This window comes from Dermacentor andersoni, chromosome 5 (genome assembly GCF_023375885.2).
Source record: "Dermacentor andersoni chromosome 5, qqDerAnde1_hic_scaffold, whole genome shotgun sequence".
Lineage (NCBI taxonomy): Eukaryota > Metazoa > Arthropoda > Arachnida > Ixodida > Ixodidae > Dermacentor > Dermacentor andersoni.
Window position 1 is genome coordinate 86,531,307 of NC_092818.1, and position 26,668 is coordinate 86,557,974.

General features: G+C 45.8%; 2 protein-coding genes across 2 annotated transcripts in view; one reads left to right on the top strand and one right to left on the bottom strand.

The window, feature by feature from the left end:
• Positions 1–455: 455 nt before the first annotated feature.
• Positions 456–1,553, top strand: LOC126530843 (uncharacterized). Its single transcript, XM_050178138.3, has 2 exons — positions 456–593; positions 948–1,553. Exons 1-2 carry the CDS (start codon positions 533–535, stop codon positions 1,478–1,480), a joined length of 594 nt encoding a protein of 197 aa, XP_050034095.1. The 5' UTR covers positions 456–532; the 3' UTR covers positions 1,481–1,553.
• Positions 1,554–6,193: 4,640 nt separating this feature from the next.
• Positions 6,194–26,668, bottom strand: part of LOC126530844 (adenylate cyclase type 10-like) — a 41,396-nt gene continuing 20,921 nt past the window's right edge. Inside the window, exons 12-25 of the mRNA XM_055070827.2 lie at positions 23,803–23,866; positions 23,594–23,724; positions 21,573–21,772; positions 19,417–19,536; positions 16,225–16,396; positions 15,603–15,716; positions 14,612–14,742; positions 12,387–12,534; positions 11,776–11,870; positions 10,954–11,081; positions 10,309–10,405; positions 10,125–10,240; positions 8,549–8,690; positions 6,194–6,614 (exon numbers count right to left, since the gene is read on the bottom strand). Of these exons, the coding sequence (XP_054926802.2) occupies positions 6,476–6,614; positions 8,549–8,690; positions 10,125–10,240; positions 10,309–10,405; positions 10,954–11,081; positions 11,776–11,870; positions 12,387–12,534; positions 14,612–14,742; positions 15,603–15,716; positions 16,225–16,396; positions 19,417–19,536; positions 21,573–21,772; positions 23,594–23,724; positions 23,803–23,866 (1,797 nt within the window). The 3' untranslated portion in view covers positions 6,194–6,475. The remainder of the gene's footprint in view (positions 6,615–8,548; positions 8,691–10,124; positions 10,241–10,308; positions 10,406–10,953; positions 11,082–11,775; positions 11,871–12,386; positions 12,535–14,611; positions 14,743–15,602; positions 15,717–16,224; positions 16,397–19,416; positions 19,537–21,572; positions 21,773–23,593; positions 23,725–23,802; positions 23,867–26,668) is intronic.

Sequence of the window (26,668 nt, forward strand, 5' to 3'; positions counted from 1 at the left end):
GCTGCCAATGTACGGGTGGCACGGCCTAGTCAGGCTAATGTTTGCCTTTAGCCGTGTTCCCTAAGACAATCTGTTCATTGCCTTAAATAAATCAATAAAGAAAGAGAAAGGAAGAAAAACAGGGCGGAGAATCCAACAACGCTCGCCTTCCATAGCACCGTAATTCCCTGGTTACGTTCTTGCTTTGCTACGTCTGTGGGAGACCATCTTGCTGACGCGACTAGACTAACAGTGAGCATGAGATAACAGTGAGCATGACACCCTTTTCACCTTATTTGCCCATTCTATCTCATCTCACCTATAAGCTACAGCTGATACAGGCACCACCCCCCCTCCCCAAGTCAATCCGTAGTAAGGAAAGCAACCTTGGGGAAGGGTGACAGCTTCCGTGAAAAGTATCAGTTAGTCCAATAGCAGCGTCCGTTGGCTGCGCTGCAGTGAAAAGGCTGTATATTAAGCGTTTCCGCAAAGCTTCGGTCATCAGTCTTACCCGCAGCATAGTCGGCACGGTACGTTCCCGGTGATCACCAAGATGCACGCCCTTGCGTTGTCTTTCCTCGTCGTCCTGCTGCCCCGTCTGGCGCTTGTCAGCGGTAAGTGTTGGTGCATTTTCATTTTTCACGTGCTAATTGGCATCTCCTTATATCGATAATGCAGCGTACCTTGCGTTTCCGTTGCAATTCCGAGCACCGGTAAGTCACTGTTTAGCTGTTGTCTTTCTTCATTGATTCCTGGTGACATGCTTGGCCGTCATTTTGTTTCTAGCTTTTTTTTTCTCTCTCCAATGCAGCAGCAACCATAATCGACGCTGACGTTTTGACTGTATTTGTCTGTATTTCGTATGGCCGTCCAGCCATGCCGTGGCATGCATTTTAGTAGTTTCTTTTTTCGCATTTTTAGTAGATTGCAATCGCTAAGTTTAGTCGCTTGCTTCTTCACGTTTTCAGGTAGCAGCGTGCGGTTCAACCTGTCCTCGGACACAGACCTTATCGAGGCCAGCCGCTCCATTCCGGTGTCGCTCTTTCCTCTGGCGCTAGCACTCGCCGGTCCAGCCATCGCCGTGGCCCTGGGCACGCTCAAGCCCGTCCTGCTGGTGCTGGGACTCCTCTACTTGGCACTATTCGGCCTCACGCACGTTCCTGTGGTCGGCGACCTGCTTCAGGCGAGCTTCCGCGCCTTCGGCTCTGCCGTCGTAGACAGCGTGTCTCCCGACCTGGGGCGTGACCTGCTTCGCGTTGTGGGCCTGGACACCGAAGCCTGCCGCACCCGCGCAGTGTGCGAAATCACCGAGGACGCCGTCCGAAAATATCCCACGGTCGCAGCCATGCTGCGATCGCTCACCGGAGCCGTTCAAGCCCACGGGAACAACGAGAATCTGCTCAAGGGGCTACTAGGAGGACTGTCCGGTCTCGGCTGCGAGTCTCTCTACTCGACGTGTTCTCAATCGCCGTTCGGCAGGTTCCTCAAGAACACGTCGTAAATATTGTGCAGAAAAGAAAAGCCATAGGTTCTTCCAATTTAGACACTTTTAAATAAACGATTTTAGTCCCTTGGCGGTCGAACTGTTCAAGCGCTTCAGGCTTGGGTACAACAAGCTTGCATTGTTCGGCATGCGCCAGTTTATTTGGCGTGCGCACCTGTTTAACACCGTTTCAAACATAAGGTAGCATGGGGTTGCAAATAACACGAGATGCCACTGCAAATGACAATGACCCACGCTTTCTTGCTTGTCTGTGTTATAGACACACTGACCTTCGTCGCGTCTCACGAATGTTTGCACTTCTGGCATAACGTACAGAACATGCGCACTTCGACATTTTTACAACTCGTACACTCTTGGCTCGTGAAAGGCGATGACGTGATAAGCGATCAGGCTCCTGCCCGAGGTCGCGAGATAAAAAAAAACGGCTCATGGCGGCCGCGTTTCGATGGGAGCGAAATGCAAAAAAACTCCCGTGTGCCATGCATGGAGTGCACGTTGAATTCCAGGTGGTCTAAATTATTCCACTATGGCGCGCCTCATAATCATATCGTGGTTTTGGCACGTAAAACCCCAGACTTTCATTTCAGAGGGTCGCACTAAGTTCCTATACGTAAAAGGTGCATTCTGCTTCATATTCGCATGCGCACACAGCCACCCACCACAAAGGCGACCCTCATGGCGTCCCACTGCGCGCTTTCGGGACGTTAAATCCTGTAAATTAACGTTATGCGAACAAGTCATACAAGCGCTCACGGTGACGTACGTACTATGCGCATGACTTCCGCCGATTAAGCTGCAGTTCGCTCGCCAGTCCGAAGTAGCGTGTCCCACAGATATGGGTGTAGCGGTGGAAGCTAACATTTCTCGACATTCTAATTTGCGCTACATATCGATAAGTTCACCAATGATAGTTTTTGTTTGACTAGCTGACACAGTACGCATGTTTGTTCCCTTAAAGAAAGACGGGAACCGAGAAGTTTTCACTTACCAGTGGCCAAGTAAAGAACGAATTAGCGGCTATAGCTTTCGGGGGCCTTTGTTGAGCGCAGCATATCGGTGTCGACTTTTTCGGTGCGATGAGTTCGGACGTGGCACAAATCCCAACAGCACACGTCACGGAGCAGGCGCAGTAGTAGTTGACGCTCGCCAATATGCACTAAGACACTCGCAGGACGAAGGAAGTCGCGGGCGGCTATGAAGGAACAGGACTGGCCAAGAACGGCCGGGCCTGCTCTTTCGTACTATAGCCGGCCGCACAAAGCAGCGTTCCGGGTACGAAAGCGAATCGAAAGTCGCAAATCACGACCATCGCGAGTTCTGGCACCACGGTGGCTATGCACTGTCAGCGGAAAAGATATGCACTGTCATTTGCAACGCGACGTCTGTTCTGCCCAGCGTCTGATGTCGGTCGCCTACGCACACGCTTTTGCCTGCGGGGGACCACCAGTGATGCGTGCACTGCTCAACGGGATTCTCGGTCAATCGCTTTCGAGGATACCGTATATGGTAATTCAGTTCTGCGGTAGCCCGCAGGGTGGACGAAAGTTTATATGAAACGGATAAACTGTAATTCACTGAACGGTAGCCTTTGTAGTTCCGTTCTGCAGCCGGGTAAATGACAATCTTTCCTTTCGGGGATACCAAGGGGTGGGGGTATTCTGTAAGACTCCACCTAGTGGACTGTCCATTTCGGCCGCTGCTGATTGAATGCAGCTGTACGAACGAGCAGGAGCTGAGCCGCCCCAGCCAATCAGCAGCGGCCGAAATGGACAGTCCACTAGGTGGACTCCTGCTGTAGAATACATACCCTGGCCATACGAACCCGAGTATGGCTTGTGGAAATCGAGCAAATCAGATGTGACGGGACTTTCGAAAACCACGAGTAGCATCCATATTACGCCGATAGGGCCGGTACCGAGACTCGTAAGAGGCAATTAGCGAACTCGGACACAGACCTAATAGAATACTGATGATTTGTTTACCACAGGAATGGACCCAGTATGTGACGATGGTCTCGGAAAATTTAAGAAAGGCGATTCAGATATGATTTTGGTGCACCGCTTCAAAGCATCTATGGACATGCACGATTATCGGCAGCACGAATAAATAAAGTTTCCCTAATTGGCATTTGGAGCATATTTGGGGGGCGTATTGTATAATTACAGAATTGGAATAATAATACATTATATAGTTACAAAGCAAAATCTTTTGCCGTTAACGCGGCAAAACCGTCTCTCCATTGTGGAGAGACGGTAACTTGAACAGCAATGTGGTTCGCTGCAGATGATTAGCACCTAATTTTGAGAACTAGCTCAATTGAAATGCAGCGTTCCTGGGAAAAAGGTTATGCTTTCAGTAATGCGCAAATTCTATTTCACACTTGCACAACATGAACCTAAATTAAGGTTTAGTAAATTTAATTGCTAAGATTTTCTAATCGTGTTGGAGAATATCGTACACACGCGCCGCTGCTTTGACCATCAGTGAGTAAAGTTATCATCGAATCGGCTACGTTTAATAATCTGATAACAGTTGTCGCGAAGCGTGTGCTGCAGGGCGTGAACATTCCGAAGTTTCATGCAATTTTTAAAAATCGCCTGTAGCAGGTACTATAATCCTTGTTCTTGAGCTGGATTATTCGAAGAGGAGGACGTTATACTTGCACAAGAAAAATAAACACTTTCTAAACGAATTAACCAATTATCACTAATTAACTTTCCAGTTAATTAACTTTAGGTACATATTCCAATTTCCGAATTGTAGCCTGTGAACTGGAGGGGAGGGTGTGCCAAATTACGATCATCCGTTAAGTATATATGGTTATGCGGCCATTGCATCGGTTATCACCATTTTTAGAGCGCATGCAGCTCTTTTTGCAGTTCCTGGGTTGAGCGTCGGCGTCCCTCGGTGTAACCGCACGAATGCGCTCGTGCCACTGCTCTCGCGTTCGTCGTCGTCTTTCACCGCTGGCTCCGACGCCGCTGATAACGCCAGCATTTCCATACTGCGCGCCCCTCCACCTGCAAAGGCGCTGACGCATTATGGGGAGCATCGTAATCTTCAGACACATTTTTTGCTGATTCACATGATTATTCGGCGCCTCCTGCGCACACGTTGAAGCATTTAGCTTAGAAGCCAATAGTTTCTCTGCACGCACGCGCCTAGCCATATTTTCTTTTTCTTTTTAAACAAAACTTGATACGTCTTTCATTAATATTGAAGATAATCTAACCGCTGTCGAATGCACCGGTGCACACTGACATGTGTGATCGGTTGGTTTCGGACTGAGTTCTCCGTCCTTGCGCCATCAAAATCAATCAATCAAGCAATCAATCAATCAATTAACTAATCAATCAATTAATTAATTTTAATTAATTAATTAATTAATCAAAAATTGGCAGTAACTTTAGCATAAGCCAAAGAGGGTAAAGGGAAAAGCCTGCGCGCTCGAGAGAGATTCACCACATTACTTGACATTCTCATTCGAATGCATTGTTACTACTTACTGTTTTCTCCCACCAATGGTCGTAGTTTCGAGTGGCTTATTCGACGCTGCCTTAACTAACTGTGCCTAAATGAACTTCGCCCTAATTACCGCCAGAGGTCATGGGTTCGACTCCCGCCAAAGGCCGTGGGTTCGAGGGCCTTAACTCCATACTAATTCACTGTGCCCTAATTAATCTCGCCTGAACACCAAAGGTCGTGGACTCGACTCCCACACAGGCTCGAGGGTACGACTCCCACTGAAGGTCGTGGGTTCGAGTGCCTGAATTAACTTTATGCAATTAACTCCCCCCCCCCTTTCTTTTTTTGCACTATGAGCGGCATTGGTGCCAGCTGTGGAAGAAGACGACGACGAACGCGCGGACAGTGGCACAGGCGCGTCTCTGCGCGAGGCGAGCCCACGTGATTTCTGTACCGCACGGTGCGTTTTCAAAGCCACCGATGACGCATTGAAGGTTTTCGCCTTAATAAATAAATAAATAAATAAATAAATAAATAAATAAATAAATAAATAAATAAATAAATCCCTAAACAAATCAACCCGGTTCCCCCCAGCTCAAAAGGCAGATGCTCTAACCACTGTTTTTTCTTCAATAAAGAAAGGAAGTTAGCCCCCGGACGCCCATGCCTGAAAAAGGCGGAATAAAATGCGAATTTTCCTCTTCAGGCACATCGTATGTTGCAGCTCAACACCATTTTGTTGCTGAATAAGGCCCCCGCTTGCTCTGCAAGGTGCACAAATGGTGGCTGAGGGACGCATTTGTCGATCAAATGTATACGTACAGTGCGTTTCTCGTCGCATTTTTTTTTCATATCGTCTGCTTTTTCAGCCCAGCAAAATTTCAGGCACGTATTACCTCGATTGGACGTTTCTCAATGCGCGTGCTCGTATGAGTTAAATGTCTTGCGTTTAAATTTATAATTAGCTATTCGTAAACTAACCAATTTGGCTCATTGCAAAAGATACTCATTTGCTCTATAATATTTATTTGCGTTTGTAGCTAAGCGTAACAACCTGTCCAAGTATAGGGCACAGCTCCAGGTAGCGTGAATGCACTACGTGTCTACCCTACCTCAGCCATGGTTTGTTACAGGTAAATTTGACATAGTCGCTCTCGACTACGTTCACGGCTCTCTCGCTGGAGCCTTCTCAGTCTACTACACCGACCGGTTGAGAAGCAGAAAGGTGGCGAGGTGCAACTCGCGCGACAGGGCACAAGAACGACAAGTTTATTTCGCGTAATATTACAAATGCACGTACCGCTTTTACATAGTATAGTAAATATCGGACTAAATGACAAATTAAATATTTGAATAATTAAATACCAAGATATATCGGAGGAAATATATTATCCGGGTCGAATTTAACGATATTTACTACTCTTTTTCCCTCCAACACCGCGTGCTCTTGCGCGCCGGTGCAATGCGCTCTGAAAAAGAGTGCGCAGGCCGGAACAGCGCGCCCCACCACGCGAATGGCGGCGCCCTTCACTTCCACTTGATCTCGGACAGGTGGCGCTGCGCGCGACGTCCCCAGTAGGAGGAGCGCCAGTGGAAGGAGCGCTTGAGCTCCTTCGCTCGCCGGAGCCATTCCTTGCAGCTTTGGTCCAGGCCGCACGAGGACGTCCTGCGTGAGAAAAATCAATCAATCAATCAATCAATCAATCAATCAATCAATCAATCAATCAATCAATCAATCAATCAATCAATCAATCAATCAATCAATCAATCAATCAATCAATCAATCAATCAATCTTATGGATGCAGCATTAGTTATGTACACAGGAAAATGTACAGCATGGCTTTAGGAGCTATAATACATAGGCTTACGAGACACCGGCTTTGCAAAAACAAGCTGAATTGCAGCGAAGCCTTGAGAAGTATAGTCTCAAATTGAAAGCTTCAATGTGTAGTAACTTTTTGCGATCTGCACGATCAATTAGATTGGTTACGCCGTGCCTTCACAGAGCAGAAATTGACGCTTTTCGTGCAACCCGTGAGACCGTGTCCCGTAGTTTTTAGCGGCTGACAGTACTTCCCGATTAAACCAAATGAAAGATTTGATTTCTTTAAAGGGGGAATTCTGGAAGGAGCTGGCGGGGGTAAAAGCGTCTTGACAAAAGCCGAAGAGACACGAATCTTTTATCTGAGAGAATGTACGTCTCAGATATTACATTCCAGCCGTTATAAAAAAATATGACTCACAAACCATATATCCTATATAACCTTGTATGAACTCGCATCTTTGAAAATACCATCACTAAAGAACACTAATTTACTCATGACTACTCACACAGTTGGTCGGCCCAAGCAGTAGCGCTCATTTGAGCGACTACGACGCTGCTGCAGCAGCATACGGGCGCATTGCCCTCCCCTCTGCCCCCTTCTCGCCTCAGCAACAATAATAAATGCAGATATCGTCCAGCAACGGGAACGAAAAAGAGGTAGCAACTGTGAAAATTTGTATGAAATTTCTCACGGGATAATCAAAAGAAGCGAAGGGCTTCTTAACGTAGAGTTATAATATCTACCGAGGTTCTTCATGATAACTTATTTTTTATGATAATGCCAACGTTGCTGATAAACGTTTGCTCAAACATGTTTATTACAGGTAATGCACCTCGATGAAATTCGCACGTAACACATTGTCGTAATCGCACACGCGAAGTGCTCTGTTGACTTCTTATGCACTGCACGGTTGCTTGCAGTCGTCTGCTCATTTATTTGCTCTTCTTGTGCGGCACATTTTGTACAGCGGTTGTTGCCTCTCAGACTTCTTTTGTTTCCCGTGTTTGCGCCTTTTCCAGCTTCTTTTTTTTTCTTTAATACGGCATCTTCTTTGAGTGTTTAAACACACCACAGGTTGCAGACAAGGTGACATGGATGCTATACTCGGTGAGAACTACGTAACACACTTTAGGCTCCGCCCACAAAACCACACTGCATGTCTCCATGATGTCTCCTCCGTCATGACGTCGCGGAAGTAATTCAGAATTATCTGCAAATGACATTTGAGTTGGGCAATGGTATACATGCCACTGCCTTCTCAGGCTGTCAGCGACTTTAAGTATAACTTGCTGATAGCAAGCACGATTTTTCGTGACGACTGGGCCCGGAGGCGCATATGACAACCAAGAGGCCTCACGCAAGGGGCTCCAGTAACTCCAGGAAAAACGAAGTATAATTTGACAGCAACTGAAAAAAAAAAATGCTGCCTATTTACCATGAGCAGCTTTAGGCCTCAAGACAAACCTGTGACATTCTATTAACATATCCGTGAGACCCTATAGAGAAAGTCTGGGGCCTTTGATATATCCTGTCCCTTGAATCAAGCACCAAAACTTGGCCCGAGCTTGAAAGCGCTTCATCCAAAAATAATTACGACTGCGTCGACATAATAATTTTCACACCTCCGCAGCTGGCGCGCTACCTCCAGTGAGAACGTCTCCCTCCGACACAATCATGATGTCAAATCGTTCAAATGACTGGATCCTCCCTTCTAGCGCTCGTTAACTGCCATTATAGCAACGCATAAGAACGCGAACAAGCTCGTGCATCTACCACATAGCCATGGCCGCGGTGAGATAGAACTCGATCTCGTTGTTGTTGGTGTACGGCGCCTTGCTGCACTGGCTGATGGCAAATTCCAGGCACGTCTTGTACAGCTCCTGCACGTTGTCCAGCGCCGGCACGTCGATGCCAACTGGGCCGTCGAAACATCGCGCGCTTTAATAAGCTACACGTTGCGGCGTGCCTACGCCAGCGCATGCTTAAACAACAGACACCAGACAAAGAAAGAACACTGTATCGTAGCTGCACGCTGGTTCACTTTATAAGGACTGCACAGTCCGTAAGATAACGAAGTTCCCGAATATAGCTGAAGTCGTGGGGCGGGTGTTCGCGCCAGCGCGCCGGCATTGTTATTGTCTGAGAAGAAATCTCATTTTTATATGAAACATGAGTGGTGCTTGTACGTGTGCCATTTGTGTTTTTGTTGCTGTTAGCCCCGCGTTAGTCACGTATAGTTTAGCCAAGAACTGAACATAGTATATTTGAAAAGGCATTTACAGCGAGAGACAAAGCGAAGGAGAGAGACCGTACATATGCGCTGCCTACAACCGAGCGTTTACGGATATAACAGAACGAACACAAAAAACATACAACTACAGTACGCATGCCCACATGGACATGCCAATACTTTGACAATTCGCTGGACCCAGCCTGTGGAACTTGCGACAAGGGTGAGCCAGCCACAGCCCACCATCTACTATGGACATGTTCTGGCCTATCCTCGCTGCGAAGAATCTGCCCTGCTGGGCTACATAGCTCAGTCGTTAAGATAAACGACTGTATCCTTCCAAAAGGGACCCATGCCCACCGCAAAGCTATTTACGACTGCTTACGACATTTAAGAAGCAAAACAAACTGATCTAGGCACTTCGCCGGAAACACCATAAAAGGGTAAATAGGGTTGCCTTATATGTATATATATTCCTCCCTTAATAGTCGTACTTCTCTCTCTGTCTCTCACCGAAACATCCTACACGTCGCTTTAGAGAATAACGCAGAAAGTACACAGCCTTCGACAACTGATGTTTCGACAGGCGATCACGCTAAAATGTTCTTATGGTCATGCTTTTTTATCGCAAATTGAATAAATTTGAAGGTTCATGAACTTCAGAAAGGCTACGGTTAGCATATCCTAAATCCTGTGTTGACAAATATATATTTAGAGAAGCCCATCTCAGTAGCTATTCCTTCGTATTGTGCCGTGTAAGTCCTTCGCTCTACAGTTATAAAGCCGCAATCGGACTACATGCAAAGATTAGATAAGAACACGCATGCACACTAAGACAAGGGCAAGCATTCCTATTACAGTGTGCCAATAACTACAACTGGACATCCAAATGCAATACGATATGAAGGCCTACGGAGACTGATAAAAAACTGGATGAAGCAGGTTAACAGGCCTCAGACAAGGTGACCGACGTTTTGATAGGTGATCTTATCTTTGCCAAAGACACAGGTCCAGTTATCGAAATGTCAGCCAGTCTTGTTTGTGGCACACCCTGGTTCATCCTATTTTATCACTGTAGCTGGATATCGCGTAAGTGCGAGAAGCGAGCTACGTGCTCACACTGGTGCACGAGGAGCTCGGCCAGGCCACCGTAATAGAGGGCCATGCCGACGGTGTCCTCGGCGACCTCGGCCACGTGACGCAGGTGGCTCAGCACTTCGCGGCACTTGCTGTGGCTGCGCAAGAAATACGCACGCCGGCATGAGCATAAATGCCGCGAGGGCGCTACAGCCGCAACGCTCACTTCTTGCTGTACAGCAGCGTCTGTGCCAGGTACGGCAATATCTTCAGCAGCATGGAGGTGTAGTGGACGCTGAGGGCGATGCGAAAAGCTTCGTACCCTGCGCAGAAAAAAGAAAAATGTGCGCGCGTGTGACGCTTTTTGAAGCTCATCCACCCGATATCAAGATGTGCTTGAACGAATGCAGACCTACAAGCATTGATAGTCAATCCGCTCGAACTCGCTAATATTAAGTGCGCTTGATCAGCCCCAAAGTGGATGCGAGTCAGTTACATTAAGTCCGAAGAGGAGCGGGTCTGAATGAGTTCGGATCAGTGCCCATACGTTCACCCATGTGAATCGGATACACTGCAAACCGGGTTTCAGGTTCAGGTAACGCCAATTAGTTCATACACAAAATTTTGTTTCCCTTTTATAGTGTCCGTGATTCTATGCGAATCTGAGTCCACGCTAGCCCGGTGAATCTGACCTTGTGTATGCACACGAGCGGGACTTCCAAGCCCAATTTAGTACACCGTGCATAAATGGCTCGTGTTCTTGAGGACAAGCAGACTATAAAGCGATAAGTGAGTATTCAGGCGGCATAATATACGCACAAGCTTGGTGCATGAGCACGCAGTTCACGCTGGCCAGTGCGCATGCACTCACCAACGTCAACGGCCGAGGCAATTTCGGTGCGCAAGAAGCGCACTTCGACGATCTTGATGAGCGTGTTCAGCACGGCCACCAAGTCGCTCACTCGGGGATGCTTCTCGACCTCCAGCGAGTGGATGCAGCTGCAAAAAAATGACCGTCACTTAGGTATCCTTACGTTATTTGAATGCGAGAGCATGAGGACTTGTCTAAGTTACCACCTTAAAAACTTAAAAACCACCTTAAAAACTAAAACTCCACCTTAATCCACTTTGCTCTAATTTGTACAAACCTTAATTCACATTAATACACCTCAATCCCCCTTAATTCACTTTAGGCCACATTAATCCACTTTAATCCATCTCAATCCACTTTAATCCACCCTAATACATATGTGGGAGTGGGCCAGGTCGGTTTTTTGGGGCGTGGGCGTGGCCGCAGCAGGTCTAGCGCCTGCTAATGCGAAACAAGAATGAAAGCATGGCCACTAACAGTACACCTAGCTCTCTGATTAAGGACTACGATCGTAGCTAGACTGATTCTACCTACTGCAGCGAACTCTACCTATTGCTCGACTGATTCAGTACTTATATATTCACGATTCAATGGGACAATACGCATGCCTAAATCCTCACTGATTTTCATATACGTCCCCAACTGCCAAAGCAAGTGACACACTGGAGCTAAGTATGTCGATTATAGTCTGGCACCCCCCAACTGCTTTATCAGACCATGTCCATAACCCATCGTCACTATTCGTCATTCGTGTACGTCCCCGCAGCGCTTTCTATATTATCAAGACATATGTCAAGCAAGCAGCCTTATTCGCGATCTTACTCCTTGATGGCCGTGTCCTCGAGTTTCTTCTGCTTCTTGTACGCGATGTGAACGTAGTGGCTGCTCTCGATCACCAAGGAGATGGCCGGCATCTTCTGCACAACGAAAACGCAACACGAGTGCTCCCTTTACAATTGCTTCATATGATGTGTTCGCGATGCTTCCGCAAATAAGCAAAGCCGTATTCTGGTTCAATCGCCTTTGAAGACACTTTCTCCCGTGCGCAGCACGTCATTCACGACCTTTGAACTTTCCGCTCTTCATCGTGTCAGTGGGCATATTCAGCATCTTCATGAACGTAGCGGAAGTAAATATGTGCCATTCACCATCTCCTGCCGCGGTCAACGTGAACGCCAAAAGTATTCAGTATTCCGTATTCAGTTACCGCAAGGGAGTCGTTAGGACTCGGCGATGACAAGTCAATTGTCACTCTCCAAACACTGACTGATGTGTATCCAAACTGATGCGGCACATAACTATCTAAACCGTGGTTCTTCTTGTCTTTCTTTCTTTCTTTGTTGCTTTCTACAAGGTGCTTCGCGAAAGAGGCCAGATAACATAAACACGTCAAAAACTGGGTTGACTAGGACGAGAATACTTCGCATTCGTACCTTGTAGAGTGGAGCGCTCCGGCAGGTGACCAGCTCCCAGAAGTGGCTGGACACGTCCAGGGCCACGCGGGGGTCGCGCCGGTTCAGGAACACGCGTGCCGCTGTGTTCAGGCAGAACTCCTCCTCTTCGATCTCGTCCACGCGGCAGCTGAACAAAAAGCCACGGATGGCCAGCAAGACAATACGCATGGTCAAGCCAGCATAAAAGTCCGAATTACCGTGAGTGAAAGGATGTGGGGCACACGGCAGGCTATAGAGCCGACGGTACAGACTTTTGCAGCGAGATGTCAAAACCGGGTGGGACGCATTTGCAGCGAACTTGAGAACAGCACCCGAAGGCGCACTTTCACAGTGGTATGCAGACGCGCAGAAAAGGAACGGGGGCCCGTATTGAGTGGATGTTAAACAGACTGAAAGGACATTACGGAAATGACTCAAGCAGACGCAGAATCAAAAATAGTTAAATGAGCACTTCAGAGGCAGCATTGAAAGAAAGCAGCGAAAATCTGTGCTTAGCGAAAAAAAGAAAAAGAAAATGCAGATCCACGCATCGTGGCGTTCAATGTTAACGAAATCATTTTGTAGGTAGGTGGCGATTCATAGTCATTTCAGGATCTGCAAGGTGTTACCAGACGGGTCAGATAGCGAGAAATTGTGTGAGTGACGCGATATCTTATGTGACGACAGCAGCAAGGCGAGAACGATCGGTGACGACGATAGTATGAACACTCAGTTTATCGTAATCCGAACAATTAGCGTTATGGTGCTGTGTCGCACAGGTTACGAAATTATTCTCATGCAATGGTTATGTGTATATGCAGCACACCATTCACAGCTATATGCCAAAATGCAGATGTAAAATCAGGCGGATACGTCGACGATGTGATCTCGCGAGGCATATACGATGATTATGGGCACAATGGCGATGGGATGTGTTTGTGTATACACAGAGAAGCGATACACATATCTAGCTACATTGAAGGATTCTGCACCTTTTTTTGTAACTATGGCCCATTGTAGACACGCCCAATGGCACGTATGTAGTGACACACAGGTTAGATCAAGAACACGATAGGCCCAAATATAAGAAAATTTATTTCAGCATTTATGAAGTTGTTGAATATCATGCGCGGTTCTCATTATTTTATTTATTTATTATCAGTTTATTACCACCTATGCTCTTGCACATTTATCTCTCTCGATGAGCTCGCCATACCTGACAGAAGGGTGGACTAAATTGTCAATGGAAACACGAAATCGCTTGCCTCGCTCGTGTTGTATCTTTCATAACCATAATTATTGCTCAAGCTTCACGTGCACGTTTTGGGAAAATATTTCGTTTTATACATAGACGACACGGTGCACTTGAAGCACCGTCAGAAAACTTCGGCTAAGTTGTGTGGCTTTTAGTGCTATGACAAGAAAGGCAGTTTGATTTTCTTACTTTTTTCACGTGGCACACTACCGAATGAGGTCGCGGAGTTCCCGGTCAGCACGTCTACGTTGACGGCGAAGGCGTACAGCTATAGACTTTTACGTTTAGTCTATTGCGTTCTTTATCTACTCGGTGTGTACCACTAACGCCTGTGTGTATGAAAGGGCCCTATGGTTAGAATCAACGCTAAGTGAACATTTCGTAGAGATGTTTTACTTAAATGGCTATGCAAACAGACGCACGATGCATGCAGTGTTATTTTATGTACAAGGACGCGCACGGAACTCACGACCTTCACCCATGGCGGAAGCTTTGAGCAACATGGCGTCGTGATAACGCAGACGAAACTTCATATTCTGCACCACGTCTTTCAGCATAGTGCCCACGTGACCCCCGCGACCGCAGACTATAGTGTCTCCAAGATTGCCCCAGTTTGCACTGCACCATCACCGAGATCGGCCCTCTTTGCTATTAATGCTGCCGCTGCGATGGGCCCACATGGTCAGAAAACGACCGAGCCGATGCACCAAACCCCGGAAAGGGGTTACTTGCATCTGCTCACCTAAACCTTGGTGCATCTGCTTTGGGTCCGCCCGCAACATTGCCCTGCCCCGCGGTGTAATCCCACAACGACGGTTAAATGAAGTTTGCTAGCGCAAGGGACAAATGAGCGAGGTAGTCCCGTCTGATAACGCCTCGACGCGTTGAATGTCAGGCTTGTCGAGTGATCTGTACAATGCTAACGCTTTAAAACGTTGCGCTGGCCATAGCGCATTACACATGTACATACCATTGGACAACGCGCAGAGCGTAGTTGGAGGCGTTCTTGCGGTAGTCCTTCGGGATGTTCCGGCCCAGCCACTGGAACGCCAGCTTGATCTCTTGCAGCGAGGCGTCGATGTTACCGTAGTAGAGCTGGATCTGCAACAGAAAACAGCTTGCGCAGTCACGATCACTACAGTGCGTTAGCTTTCCGAACGCGTACGTAAAAGTTGTAAACCAACATAGCGTGCAGGGAGACAGAGATACTTCTAAAAGCGCAGAGCGACATCCAATTACGCATATCGTATATACGAGAAGAATGGCGAGACACCTGTTGCTCAAGAAGGAAAGCGTATGCGCCTCAAAGCAAAGGCATGTTTTTTTAATTCTTTATAGAGGCTCCTCCGCCGCATACAAACAGACTCCGAATATATTCAGCATTATCCGCCTAACTATCCCATTAAATTTAATTGGCAAGCTATTCGAAAAAAATCATTAGTGCGCCAATAAACAAGCCCCCAGATTTCCTACATTCTCCGTTTGCAGCTATAGCTACATTTAAAAACCAGCTTCCTCGTAAAATACACAATAAATTACAGATACACATATGTGCTTTAGCCACAGCACTCGTTTTCACTTTTTGATTATTATTTGAAAGCAAAATCAATATAAGACCTTCCGAACACGCACTCATTCCACAGAAAGTTCAAATGCAATAACACAAGGCCGCACGTTCTTTTTTTTTTTTTCCGTAGACGCATGGCTGGCACGGGCCGTGCAAATCTGAATGAACATTCCCTGCTCACGGCAAGCGGTAGATGGCTGTAAGGTTGTCCGCATGGAGTTCACGGTACCTTGTACGCGTTGTAATACCTCTTCGTATTTCGCGAGGGTTTAATTCGCTGCTATAGATATCGGTCACCCCGGGTCATTATGCCCTTAAGAGAAAGTCGTCGCTGTCAGTCTTACGATATCTAATTACACCTTCCTTTCAACGCCAAGGTCAGTACGTCACTCACGGTCGCTCTCATGCGGCTGATGGCGATGCGCTTGAGCTTCAGGTAGCGCTCATCCACGTTCTCCCAGCTGGAGTTCTTGAACACGTTCTCGCTGCTCTCCAGGTACTCCTCGGCCTGTGTACAGTGAAGTCAGCACAGTCTGTTTTCTTCTTTCTTTCTTCGTGCAGCGACTTGTCTACAAGCAGCATTGATACTGGACTTTCACGGTACATTCTCCGCACGATTTGGATAACAACTTTCTGCGTTGCTTAAGGTTGTGCATGTCCCGCGTATAAGCGCCTCATTCATATATCATGTGCTATACCACTCATGCAAACCCATTTAGTCTCGAACTGTTTGAAGCACCGTTTTCTTTAATTGGTGTTCTTGACGTTTGGAATAGCCTGAACAAAGTCTGCTTAGTGCAGAAGTTCCACAGTCACTTTTGCAATGTCTATTCCTCGAGGGAGCTGTATAGATAAACAGGCAAAGTGGTGCAATCGGCCTGATCCGAAGTTAATCGTGTGCATAGCCTATTCTATATGCCGAGTTCAATCCTCAGCTGTAATTTAATGCCAGTAACGCTAAGCAATCGTGACGCCTTAGACGTGCTCAGTACAGCAGGGCTGCCAGTGTACCACACCTTCTTGACGTCGTCCACATCGAGCGAGCACTGAGTGGCGGAGAGGAAGGCCTCGAGCGCTCGGCCACGCATGCCGGCCATGAAGTAGTGGTTGCCGATCTGGCCATACGCACTCGCCTTCATCTTGTGACACTTGCACACACGCAAGTCGGCTTTGTCCGGGGGCGACTGCCTGCAAGCCATCGACGAGCAAGCGAGAGCCATGCCGCTACAATCTCTAACGACCCACCCATCAGTCGCAACTCAGCAGTTCGATACGTAGGGATTCGTCTCGGGGAAAAAAAAAGGCTGCAAGCAACACGGGTTTCCTAAGCACACATTCGAGGGGTCGTTTCGGAGAAATTCGACGGGGTCACAAAGACGTGTAATAAGACATTGGATCAAGCTACATTCCGTGTCGAAGTGCGCTCTCTCAGTAATGAAGCTCATTTTCCCGCGTTTTCTACGCTGAAAACTTAGCTGCTGCTTTTAGCACCATCGAAACGCTCTGAAGTGAACAGCAGAAGTAGTCATAAGGACGCACTGCTTCACGCGAAGAAAGAACATGCATTTTCGTGCAGCACAGTTGCGGAGGGGCCATTCCGGAGTTGTAATGATTCCGGAATCATCCCACCTTTTCAAACATCCGGAATGAAATGGAATGATGGCAAGTCGGGCAGATGGAATGGGAATGTGGAAGCCCGAAAGTCCAGGAATGGAGTTGAATAGAATATGGTAAGGGAACGTAGTCCTAGAGCATGAGATCTTGATTTCAAGTAAGACTTCAAAGCGGGTGAACTTGCTAGACCGGAACAATTCATTCGTTTCTCACATTTTCGCTCAATGTTGGCTCCCTCACTATCTGCCTATAGGTGACTACCTCTGCCACGTTAGCAATAAACGACACGGTATCCGCACAACCTACGTCTCTGTAGACTCGAAAACCTTTCTGTGTTATAAGGTAGAAGTGCACTTTTACATTTAGTTGTCAAGAATGATTCGATGTAGCAAGCACACGCTTGACATACGACACAAGAATATAGGGGGAAAAGAAAGCACTCTGCGCTAGATCATGATGATATGGAAAGTGCGCCATGCTTTTACACGCGTTATCGAGTATCATGTCGAGTATCTGCGCGATAACAGATGGTCAGAGAGGTGTGCGAAAAGAAAATGGTTCCCAATAATATGCCATTAAATGCGAGAAAAAAAATGTATCTCGCAAAGCATATCAATGCTTTTTTGCTATTATATTAGTGAACCGGGTGATAGAATAATTGCTAGCTGGATGCATGTCACGCACAAGGGTGGCAAGAATATTTTGTAGTTTGCTTTACTCCGATGAAATTAAAACAAACACTCGCGAAGAGCATAATAAAATGACAAAAAGCTCGTCGTTGCAGGGCCCGTACGGCCCTGCAGCACTTGCTTTAGGTTCATCATGTTCCTCCCTCGTTAGGCGGGTTTCCGTCGCACTCTTCATTATGCTTTACTCATATAAACACAGTATCGGACTAAAGATCTTTGTAAATGGTGACTTTTATTTAAAAGGGAAACGTTGCTTGTACAGCGTGCAGTGTGGCCATGAAAGAGCCTGACATGTGTGCAGCTAAAGCGAAGCTAACTTCAGCGGTCGAGAGTGGGCAGCTGAGGATATCATCTGCAAAATCAGCGCACCCTGCTGTCTGAAATTAGAGTTACGCTTTGCTGTGAAAAACGTAGGCCCAATTCCAAATTGAATTAAAAAGATTATGGGTTCTACGTGCCAAAACCACTTTCTGATTATGAGGCAAGCCGTAGTGGAGGACTCCGGAAATTTAGACCACCTCGGTTCTTTAACGTGCACCTAAATCTAAGTACACGGGTGTTTTCGCATTTCGCCCCCATCGAAACGCGGCCGCCATGGCCGGGATTCGATCCCACGACCTCGTGTTTAGCAGCCCAACACCATAGCGACTAAGCAACCATGGCGGGTCAAGTTGAATAAAAGCCGCGTAAGCACAACGAATTGAAATTTCGCCCATAAAAGACAATCAATTTCTCGTTACGGTTTTGAAGAACCCTAGAGAGTGACAGCCTTTGCTTCGTCTCTTTCCTATATGTAGAGACCAGAGAAGGGCTCCGAAAGAGGAGACCGCATGGCGGGTTGACATCCTGTCATGCGGTCCAGTCTTTAGAAATTGCCATGTATTGGATATACTTTTAATTTGATTTAATGTTAATTTAATTTGAGAACCCACACATCGTTACATTCGTATCTATTGGTTAACAACAGTAGATACGAGATACCAGGCAACAACGCTCCGCTGATACACCAGGCAACAAAACGTGTTTGTTTTAGCACGAAAAAATAGTACGTAACATTACTTGCAACATCGTTAAGACTTCAAGGATGTGTTTTTGATTAGCAGGCACGCAAGAGCAAGTAGTAAACAATTATAACGAAAATGTTTCATTTAATGAAATTGGAGTAATCGAACAGATAAACTTCACCACTCAAGGAGTGGGAATGTTCCAACTCTTTACCAGTTCAAGTTGTTAAACAGAGTGTAATTAAGGAGATGTTCACTCTCCGGAATATAGTGGGAATGGAATGGAGGGTATAGCACACCGAAACTATGCCGTGCAGCCTTCTAAGCTGCAACGAAAGAAACATGGCATGTTCAGACTGATTACATATTAAGTAAAACGAGCATTAAGAAACGACGTTGATAACAAGAAAATGTGGTCTTCACGGCACTCGCAGAGAACTCGCCAGATATGTGATCGATTTTGCTGGCTCACGTGCAGATAACACGACTTGCAGATATGAAATCATTCTGTTATATTTTCAGTTAGTAAACCGATTTGTACTTTTAAACAAAGCTGGGTTCTGCCCCCTAATAGAAAAAAAAAAGAAAGATGAAGAAAAGAAAATCGCACATACACGCATGCTTAAATGACAGCAGAAATATTCTAGTGGGTGCAAATTGTGTTTCAATCGCAAGTCAATGTACGTCTCAGTCTGGCCAAGAGAAAATTTGCCACATGGCAATGACATGCAATACACAACGCGCGCTTTGCACATAACGAGCGTTCATCAGCATGCTTTGTATAGTAGCCTCCTCGCTTGTTCTCGCTGTGCCCCAATTTTTCTGGCGCTTCTCTCAACTAAGTCCTTTTGGACTCCCATAGCACGCACTATAGTTCTAAAACTTATGTGAAGTATCTCACATGAGGAACTCGTCTGTTGCCGAGGTGTACACCTCGACGCTGAGGTACTCCTTGCAGAAGCGACATTGCAAGGCATTCTCCTCGAGGCACGTCGCGATTTCCTGGTGGATGTCCGCCTTGCTGCAGGAGCAAAAATGGTGTCGGGCTTCAGTGCTAAAGGTCGGCACACTACGTCACGAGTGCACTAATTCTTGCTCCACACTCATTTTACAGGCGTGAGATAAATGAATAGTGAGCGACAAAGCGTGTCAGTCGACAGGTATACGAGTGAGTGCCAGTTGACTCGAGTACGAGCAAAAGTCGGTGACGATATTAAGTGGACGCGAGTTGACCGTTCGCGAATGTGAGTGAGCGTGAGTGTGTATGCAAGAGAGCACCGGTGAGTGTGAATGGAAGTGACTATGAACGCGAATGAGTATTGGTGATTATGAATGGGCAGAGTGACTGCCGACGAGTTTGAGCAAACATGAGTTCGAGTGAGCACATAGCCTTGAAAAATCTTGATGAGTGAGTTGAGTGAGTTTTGGCGAGTACGGGCCTTATTATACCGACCCTTGCTCAGCAGACATTGCTAGTTCACATACTGAACCACAAGGAGGACGGCACCTTGCCTCCTGGGATAGTTTATGCAGGAATGTTTTCCAAGATGTAAGCAAGGTCCATATACGATTAGCGCAGCAAGGGCACTTAGCGTCCTATCCGAGTCATGTTTGTCACTGTTAGTAAAGTCAAGCACCTCTGATTTTGTAGCAATAGCTTTTTCATTGAATATTGGATAAATTTTCATTTGACAATGCATGAATACATGATTGCCATCGTGCTGAGGCGGAAGGTGACGACATGAGTCATCTGACTAGGCCCCTAGCATCATGTGCCATTTGAACACTGGCAGAGAAAAAATACGAGGAACTTGTGCAGCAATAGCATTGTATCACAAGATAATATAGGTTTGGCGTAATAGTTCTGTGGAGACCCGCAAGGTGGAGAGAAGTAATTAAGAAAAAAATGAGACATTCACCCTATCGTAGTAACTGCTACAAAGGAAACCCATACGGGTTCCTCTAAAGAAAAGCCTCGCAGTTGAAGAAAAATTTGTCCTGGTCCGGGACTAGAACTCGGCACCACCATCTTTCCGGGGCAGCCGCTTGGTTTATTTTGTACCAATTGCTACGATTGGGTGGATGTCTCATTTTCAATAATATAGGTTTTCTTATACGAGGTATACATTTATAGGAAGTTCATACAGTACACCTGTTAACCAATGAGTTTCTCAAGAGGATAAACGAAAGTTGAGGATACTTATTGTGTGAAAAAGAATACGAAGTTTCAGGTTATAACAAAAAGCACAAGATACATTATAGGTACCACTAGGGATGTTATTAACGATACATACAATCATTGCGAGGGTTGTGTAATACAAAGCAAGATTAAATTGCCAAACGTAGTTGAAAGAAATTTACATTGACAGCTGATTTAAAAAAAAGTAACTGCAAAAGTACAACCCGACGAACTAGTCGATTCTGGATCCGCTTCGCGCACGCCGAACACGGCATGCGTCCTTTTCAGCTGTCCGAATTATTATTATTATTATTATTATTATTATTATTATTATTATTATTATTATTATTATTATTATTATTATTATTATTATTATTATTATTATTACTACAACTATTTTTGGTACAGGCTTCACGTATTACAGTGTTTGAACATTGCTACCGGACGAACGAAAGTATTTGAATGGTTCTACAGAAGCCATTCTTTAAGTGCACCGGTGTTCAAATGCCCCGAGAATGTGAACGCTTTTCCAACACTTCTTTTAGTTCGTTCATCATGTACATCCAGCCGATATCGGTTGTTCGGCTGGGGCCGAATTACAGATAAATTCGAATGATAACGAAATGGGATTCCCGTGCGAGATCTTGGGGCGAATGAGCGGTCCGTAAACGCGACGAGAATGTTCGTCATGCTGTCACAATAAATACGAAGGTGTGAACTGGCTTCGAATAATTATCTAGCAGAACAGAATACTTATTTTCCATCCTCGATTGATATTCGCCGTGTGGGGAGGCCACTGAAGCGATGGACGTATGACGAGAAGAATCGGTTCGGAATGAAACGATCGAAGACTTACGTTACTGCGACAGTCCGCCTACCTGTCGTAAGTGAGCGTGGCGTAGATGGTCTTGTGCACAGCCGCCGAGTGGAAACGCATGAGCGAGCCAACCTGGCCGCACTGGGGGCACTCGGGGGCATCCTGCACCTTGCCCTCGAGCAGGTACACGAACGACGTGGTCGTGTTGGCCGAGCATGTGACGAAGTGCTGCTCCACCAGCTTCTTGAGGGCAACGTTGATCTGCGCCAGGTACAGCGGAGGAATCACCTGACGCAGGTAATAGCTGCAGGTGGCCCTGACGCAGAAGAGCACTTACACGGCAGTGTACTATAAATGTCTTTTGAAACAGCAGCTATCACGATATTTTTTTTTCGTTGTCGACGTGTCCGTACGTGTGCCTTCCGAAGTAGCTTAGATTACCTAGGTGGTCGTCCTGTAAACGTTTCATTAACATTTGTAATAGTCGCAAGGTACTAACAAGCCTATTGCCCTTCATAATCATCATCATCAGCCTATTCTTATGTCTACCGCAGGACGAAGGCTTCTCCCACCTTGCGCCTGCAAATTTCCTAATTTCATCACGCCACCTAATTCTCTGCCGTCCTCGACTGCGCTTCCCTTCGCCTTGGAGCCAATTCTGTAGCTCTAATTGGCCACAGGTTATCTGCCCTACGCACTTTTCTCTTAATGTCAACTAGAATATCGGCTATATACCTTCGTTTGTTGGACAACGCATATTGGACAACGCATATTGGACAACGTGTATATAGTATCTCATTGTACCATATCATAAGCATCCGCCACCTACCTTTCCCTGTATTTCCCACTTCCCCATTCCCCAGTGAGGAGTAGCAGGCTAGAGACACGCTCTCCAAGCCGACCTCTCCTCCTTTCTCTCCATTAAAATCTACTCCTCCTCCTTGATCCACACCGCTCTCTCCCTGTCACTTAACGTTACTCCTAACATGTTTCCTTCCATTACTCTTTGCATGGTCATATTTCTTTTATCCTATTAATTATGGCGAAACAGCGCAGACGATGGCAATAAAAGTCACTCGTCTCATCGTCCGCGCTGTTTCAACGAGCGTAAACCAACTAGCCCAGCTTATAGAATATTTATCCTAACATCGTCTCTGCGGATATAGGTTCTTTGTTCGATACTGTAAAAACAGTATTGTAGCCAAAGTGACACCTCAGGGCATCTCTAAGTGCCTATAGTGGAAAGAGAACGTACGCACCGACTGTTCAAGTAGCAGAATCCTTTAATTAACTGTATAGTGAACCGGAACGGCACATTAACTTTAACACACATACACTGATGCATACAGACAAAAAAAAAAAAAAGAAATCGGTCAGAACTTAGCACCGCTAACTCACTACGCATGCTAACCTATATTAGGGAGTGGTGCTATCCCATTATGAAGATTGTGACCTTTCGAAATCTGCCCAAGTGCGTTTCACGATAAACGCTGCGCACTCTCATTTATGAAAGCGACGTTCCTGTAACTAGTATGTCTTACAAACTTGCTACTTTGTTCACGCTATGACGCGCTTACAGGCGTTCAACGCACTCCCAAGTTTTCTGTCATATACCTCTAAAGTGGGCGACGTTTGTCTAACGCTATGAATAAATGGGCGACCGATGCTGGGATTGAACATCTGTATTCCAGCAGAGCAGTACAAATCTCTCTCCATGAGGTCACAATCACACGCATGCTTCTCTTACGCGAAAAATAAACGAACTTTGAAACATCTGGCGCGTTCGTCGCGGGCCAGTTTCTAAGATTTCCTCGTAACAGCTAGCGCTTCCAGACGCTGCACTAAGACTGCTCGGCCTTCAAGATGCTGCACAGACTCCAGGATCGCCCCACTTTGCTGCGAGATATACCTCCAATTGGGCGATATTGACCTATAATGCTATTGGATTATAGCGGTACAGCAGCAGCCGTATATTGCTGTTAGCCGTAACTCAAACATTCTGCTTCATTGGCACTTCGGAACGTTTCTTTTCTTTATTTTAAAATATGCATTAAATTAAAATAATTTAACTGCTTAGCTCACCTCTGATGTGGTAATGGTGGAGCTGAGAAGCTTCAGCAGAGAGATTTCGAACGTCTTGCCACACACGGATGCCCTCTTGAGGAGCACGACCTCCTTCTCGTTGAGCATCTCCATTCGTACGACGGTCAGGGCTGCAAAGGTTAACGTGCACCGTTTCAAGGTCGCCGTACTCTGCACCGACTTCTGCGCATGCGCAATGCACGTCGTACCTTGAAGGGAGTCCGGAACCTGCACGTCGTCCATGAGCCCCTCGCCAACGACGTCGCAGATCGTCTGAGAAAAAAAAAAGAACTTCACTAATCAGTTGCTGCACCAATATATGACTGGAAAAGTCAGTAAAGGTAGCTTATGCGCGCCGCGTCAGTTTTTTTGTTTTGTTACGTAAAGCAAAATCGGTCAATCAACTTATCTGCTGTTATCAACTGCGGCTATCGCATTTGATAAAGGATATAATCAGCTAGGAGTCATATTCGAAATAATTTTTTTCGCAACTATGAAATTCTCGTTTCTGAGTAAACGGCATGGTTTGCCTTGTAGCATACTGTCTGCTTTAACACTGACATTCAAGAACTTCACAGTTCAGACACATTCAACTTTCCAACATTGAGTATTCTTTAAGCTAACTTACACCACCCTGCTTACGCTAAGCGCGGGCAGTATTCTCCGTTTCATAAAGAAGAATTGAATGCAACTCGATTAAGCGTCACAAACAGCTGCTGTCGCCGCAAGTAATGTAGTCTGTTAATTTTTCTCCATCAATGAATATTCCATTTCCGAACAGAAAGTGTGGGTTGCCTTCTAGCATAAAATCCGCCATAAGAACAATGCGGAATTTTTATGCTTTATAAGATATGTGCAGAAACATTTAATATCATTTACATTTTTATTGTTCTCATCAATCTAAAAAAAAAAAAATATTTCAAGAGCAACAACTACACCAGGAGACCTCATAGTTATGAGACTGAGCGCGAGACAGAAAGCTGGTATAAATGTAAATCACAACTACAATAATTAAAACAATATTACGACATTCAACAAGAAATTGTGGATAGCATAAGTAGCATAAGATAAAGGCAATGAATTCCATAATCATACTGAGCAAAATATACGGTGAACTTGCCGTAATTAGTTCTGGGCTTTGGTGAGAGGAAGTTAGTTAATCTAGCAGAGAGGGCCAGTGGAACATGGGGAATCTGTCTGGGATGTAGCAAAAGTCTGTAAAGTTTCCTATCATGCATATACATCAAAATGCCGACAAAAATAGCCGTTTTTCACGTTAACAGGTTATACGTAAACAGTAATGAAGAAGTTTTAGAGATAAGGCTGCTATAGTTTATAATACGCTTAGCTCGATTCTGGATGTGCTGAAGTGACGATAAATAAGTAACGCAGCAAGACTTCAAACTGGGCTATTTGATGTATCCCATCACTAGTAGACTTGAAGCTTGAAGCAGTGGGCTACGTTTTACCGCCTAATGAAATGCAATAGATGAGGTGATTGTGAAGAAAGGCGGAACAGAGTGACAAAATGGTTTGAAAATTAAATAAGGGTGAACTTCTAACAAAATTCTAATGCAATACGTTATTTTTTCAGTGAACGATGATATGAGTATCGAATTTCAAGTGTCTGTCGAGCTTAATCCCCCCAAAAACGCCCAAGTGATAGCACTGTCAGTAGCATTAGCGAGCATGCTAACCGTATTCTTGGATAGAAATTGGGGTTGGTTCATGATAAATTTTAACTTATTTTTTGATCAGAGGTGGTTGGTGTGGGAGCCAGATGTAATAATAAATACAGGACACGAGTATTACTTTTTCACAGTCGAGTAAAGAGATTAATATATTCCCTTTCTCGAACAGAAATCTATATAATAAAATCAGACCCTCTAGCTAGGTAGAGAAATAATCCACAGAAAATATTACGGGCCAATGGCAATAAATAATTTCACCTGCAATTGTCAAAGTAAGCCAAACTTGTACTATTTAGTACCACACTGCATTTGTCTCTTTGCTTGTCTAGTTGAAGCGTCGTCCTTCTGTACGGCCGTTGTATGGTTACACGTCGCAGTCCAGCGCAGGCATGACTGTTGTATTACTTTATCATTTTTGTAGTCGGCGGTCGTTCAGAAAGGCCGTGCCGCTTGATTTATATGCGGTCGTTTATTCTCCAAGTTACAGTGATACAAGCAAGCGCACTTCCTTTAGCATGTTAAGATCTCGTTGGAACGGCCAGCAATTACACGATTTTTGCGCGCCTTCTCTTACGAGTTTATTTGACTCCCTCCGCTTTCCCAGCTTTCCACAGTCTGGGTATGCGCCCCTGTGGCCACTGGGTATGCCAAAATTAACTCTGAATTCGGGGGGTTTATTTGCAGAAATCAGGGTACGATTTTGAGGCAGGCGGGGGACTCCGGATAAATATTGACCACATGGGATTCCTTAGAGTGCACCTAGATCAAGTACACGAGCGCTTTTTTCATTTCGCCTCCAACAGAAGTGCGGCCGCCACGGTCGGGATCGAATCCGCGAGCAATGCCATGCATAGCTAAGTGCTATGCTAAAGCTAAATGCTGAAATGCTAAAGCTGCGTATATGTGCCACTGGGTGTGTGCCGTCGGGTGTGCGCCGCTCTTCAATGATCGTCTTCAACGCCAACTTACACCACCGCGGGTATCACAACAACAACAAACAGCACCTTGTGCTGCGCTCCGCACCTGTTTGCAGCACGTCGCAAAAGCATTATACATTTACGGCGGAGTAGCTGTATGATATTGCAAAAGAAAAAAAAAACATTCCCTACCTATCCGCGAATGCTTCGCATTATGTAGATGTTAAACAGAGTTAAATATTTTATAACTTAAATTTATATTGCCTTCTATTTTAGCGAACCTTAATTTACGTTCCATTGGACTGGCAGCCCCCACGACCGCAGCGTTCGAAGGGGCTCGTGTTCAAGTACCACCATCGAACACGTAGTTTTTTTTTTATTGAGCTGTAGCTTACGTTAAACGCATTCTGCCGTCTTCGTGATAATCAACGCGATACGCAAACGTTGTTTCCTGTCGTAACGCCTCC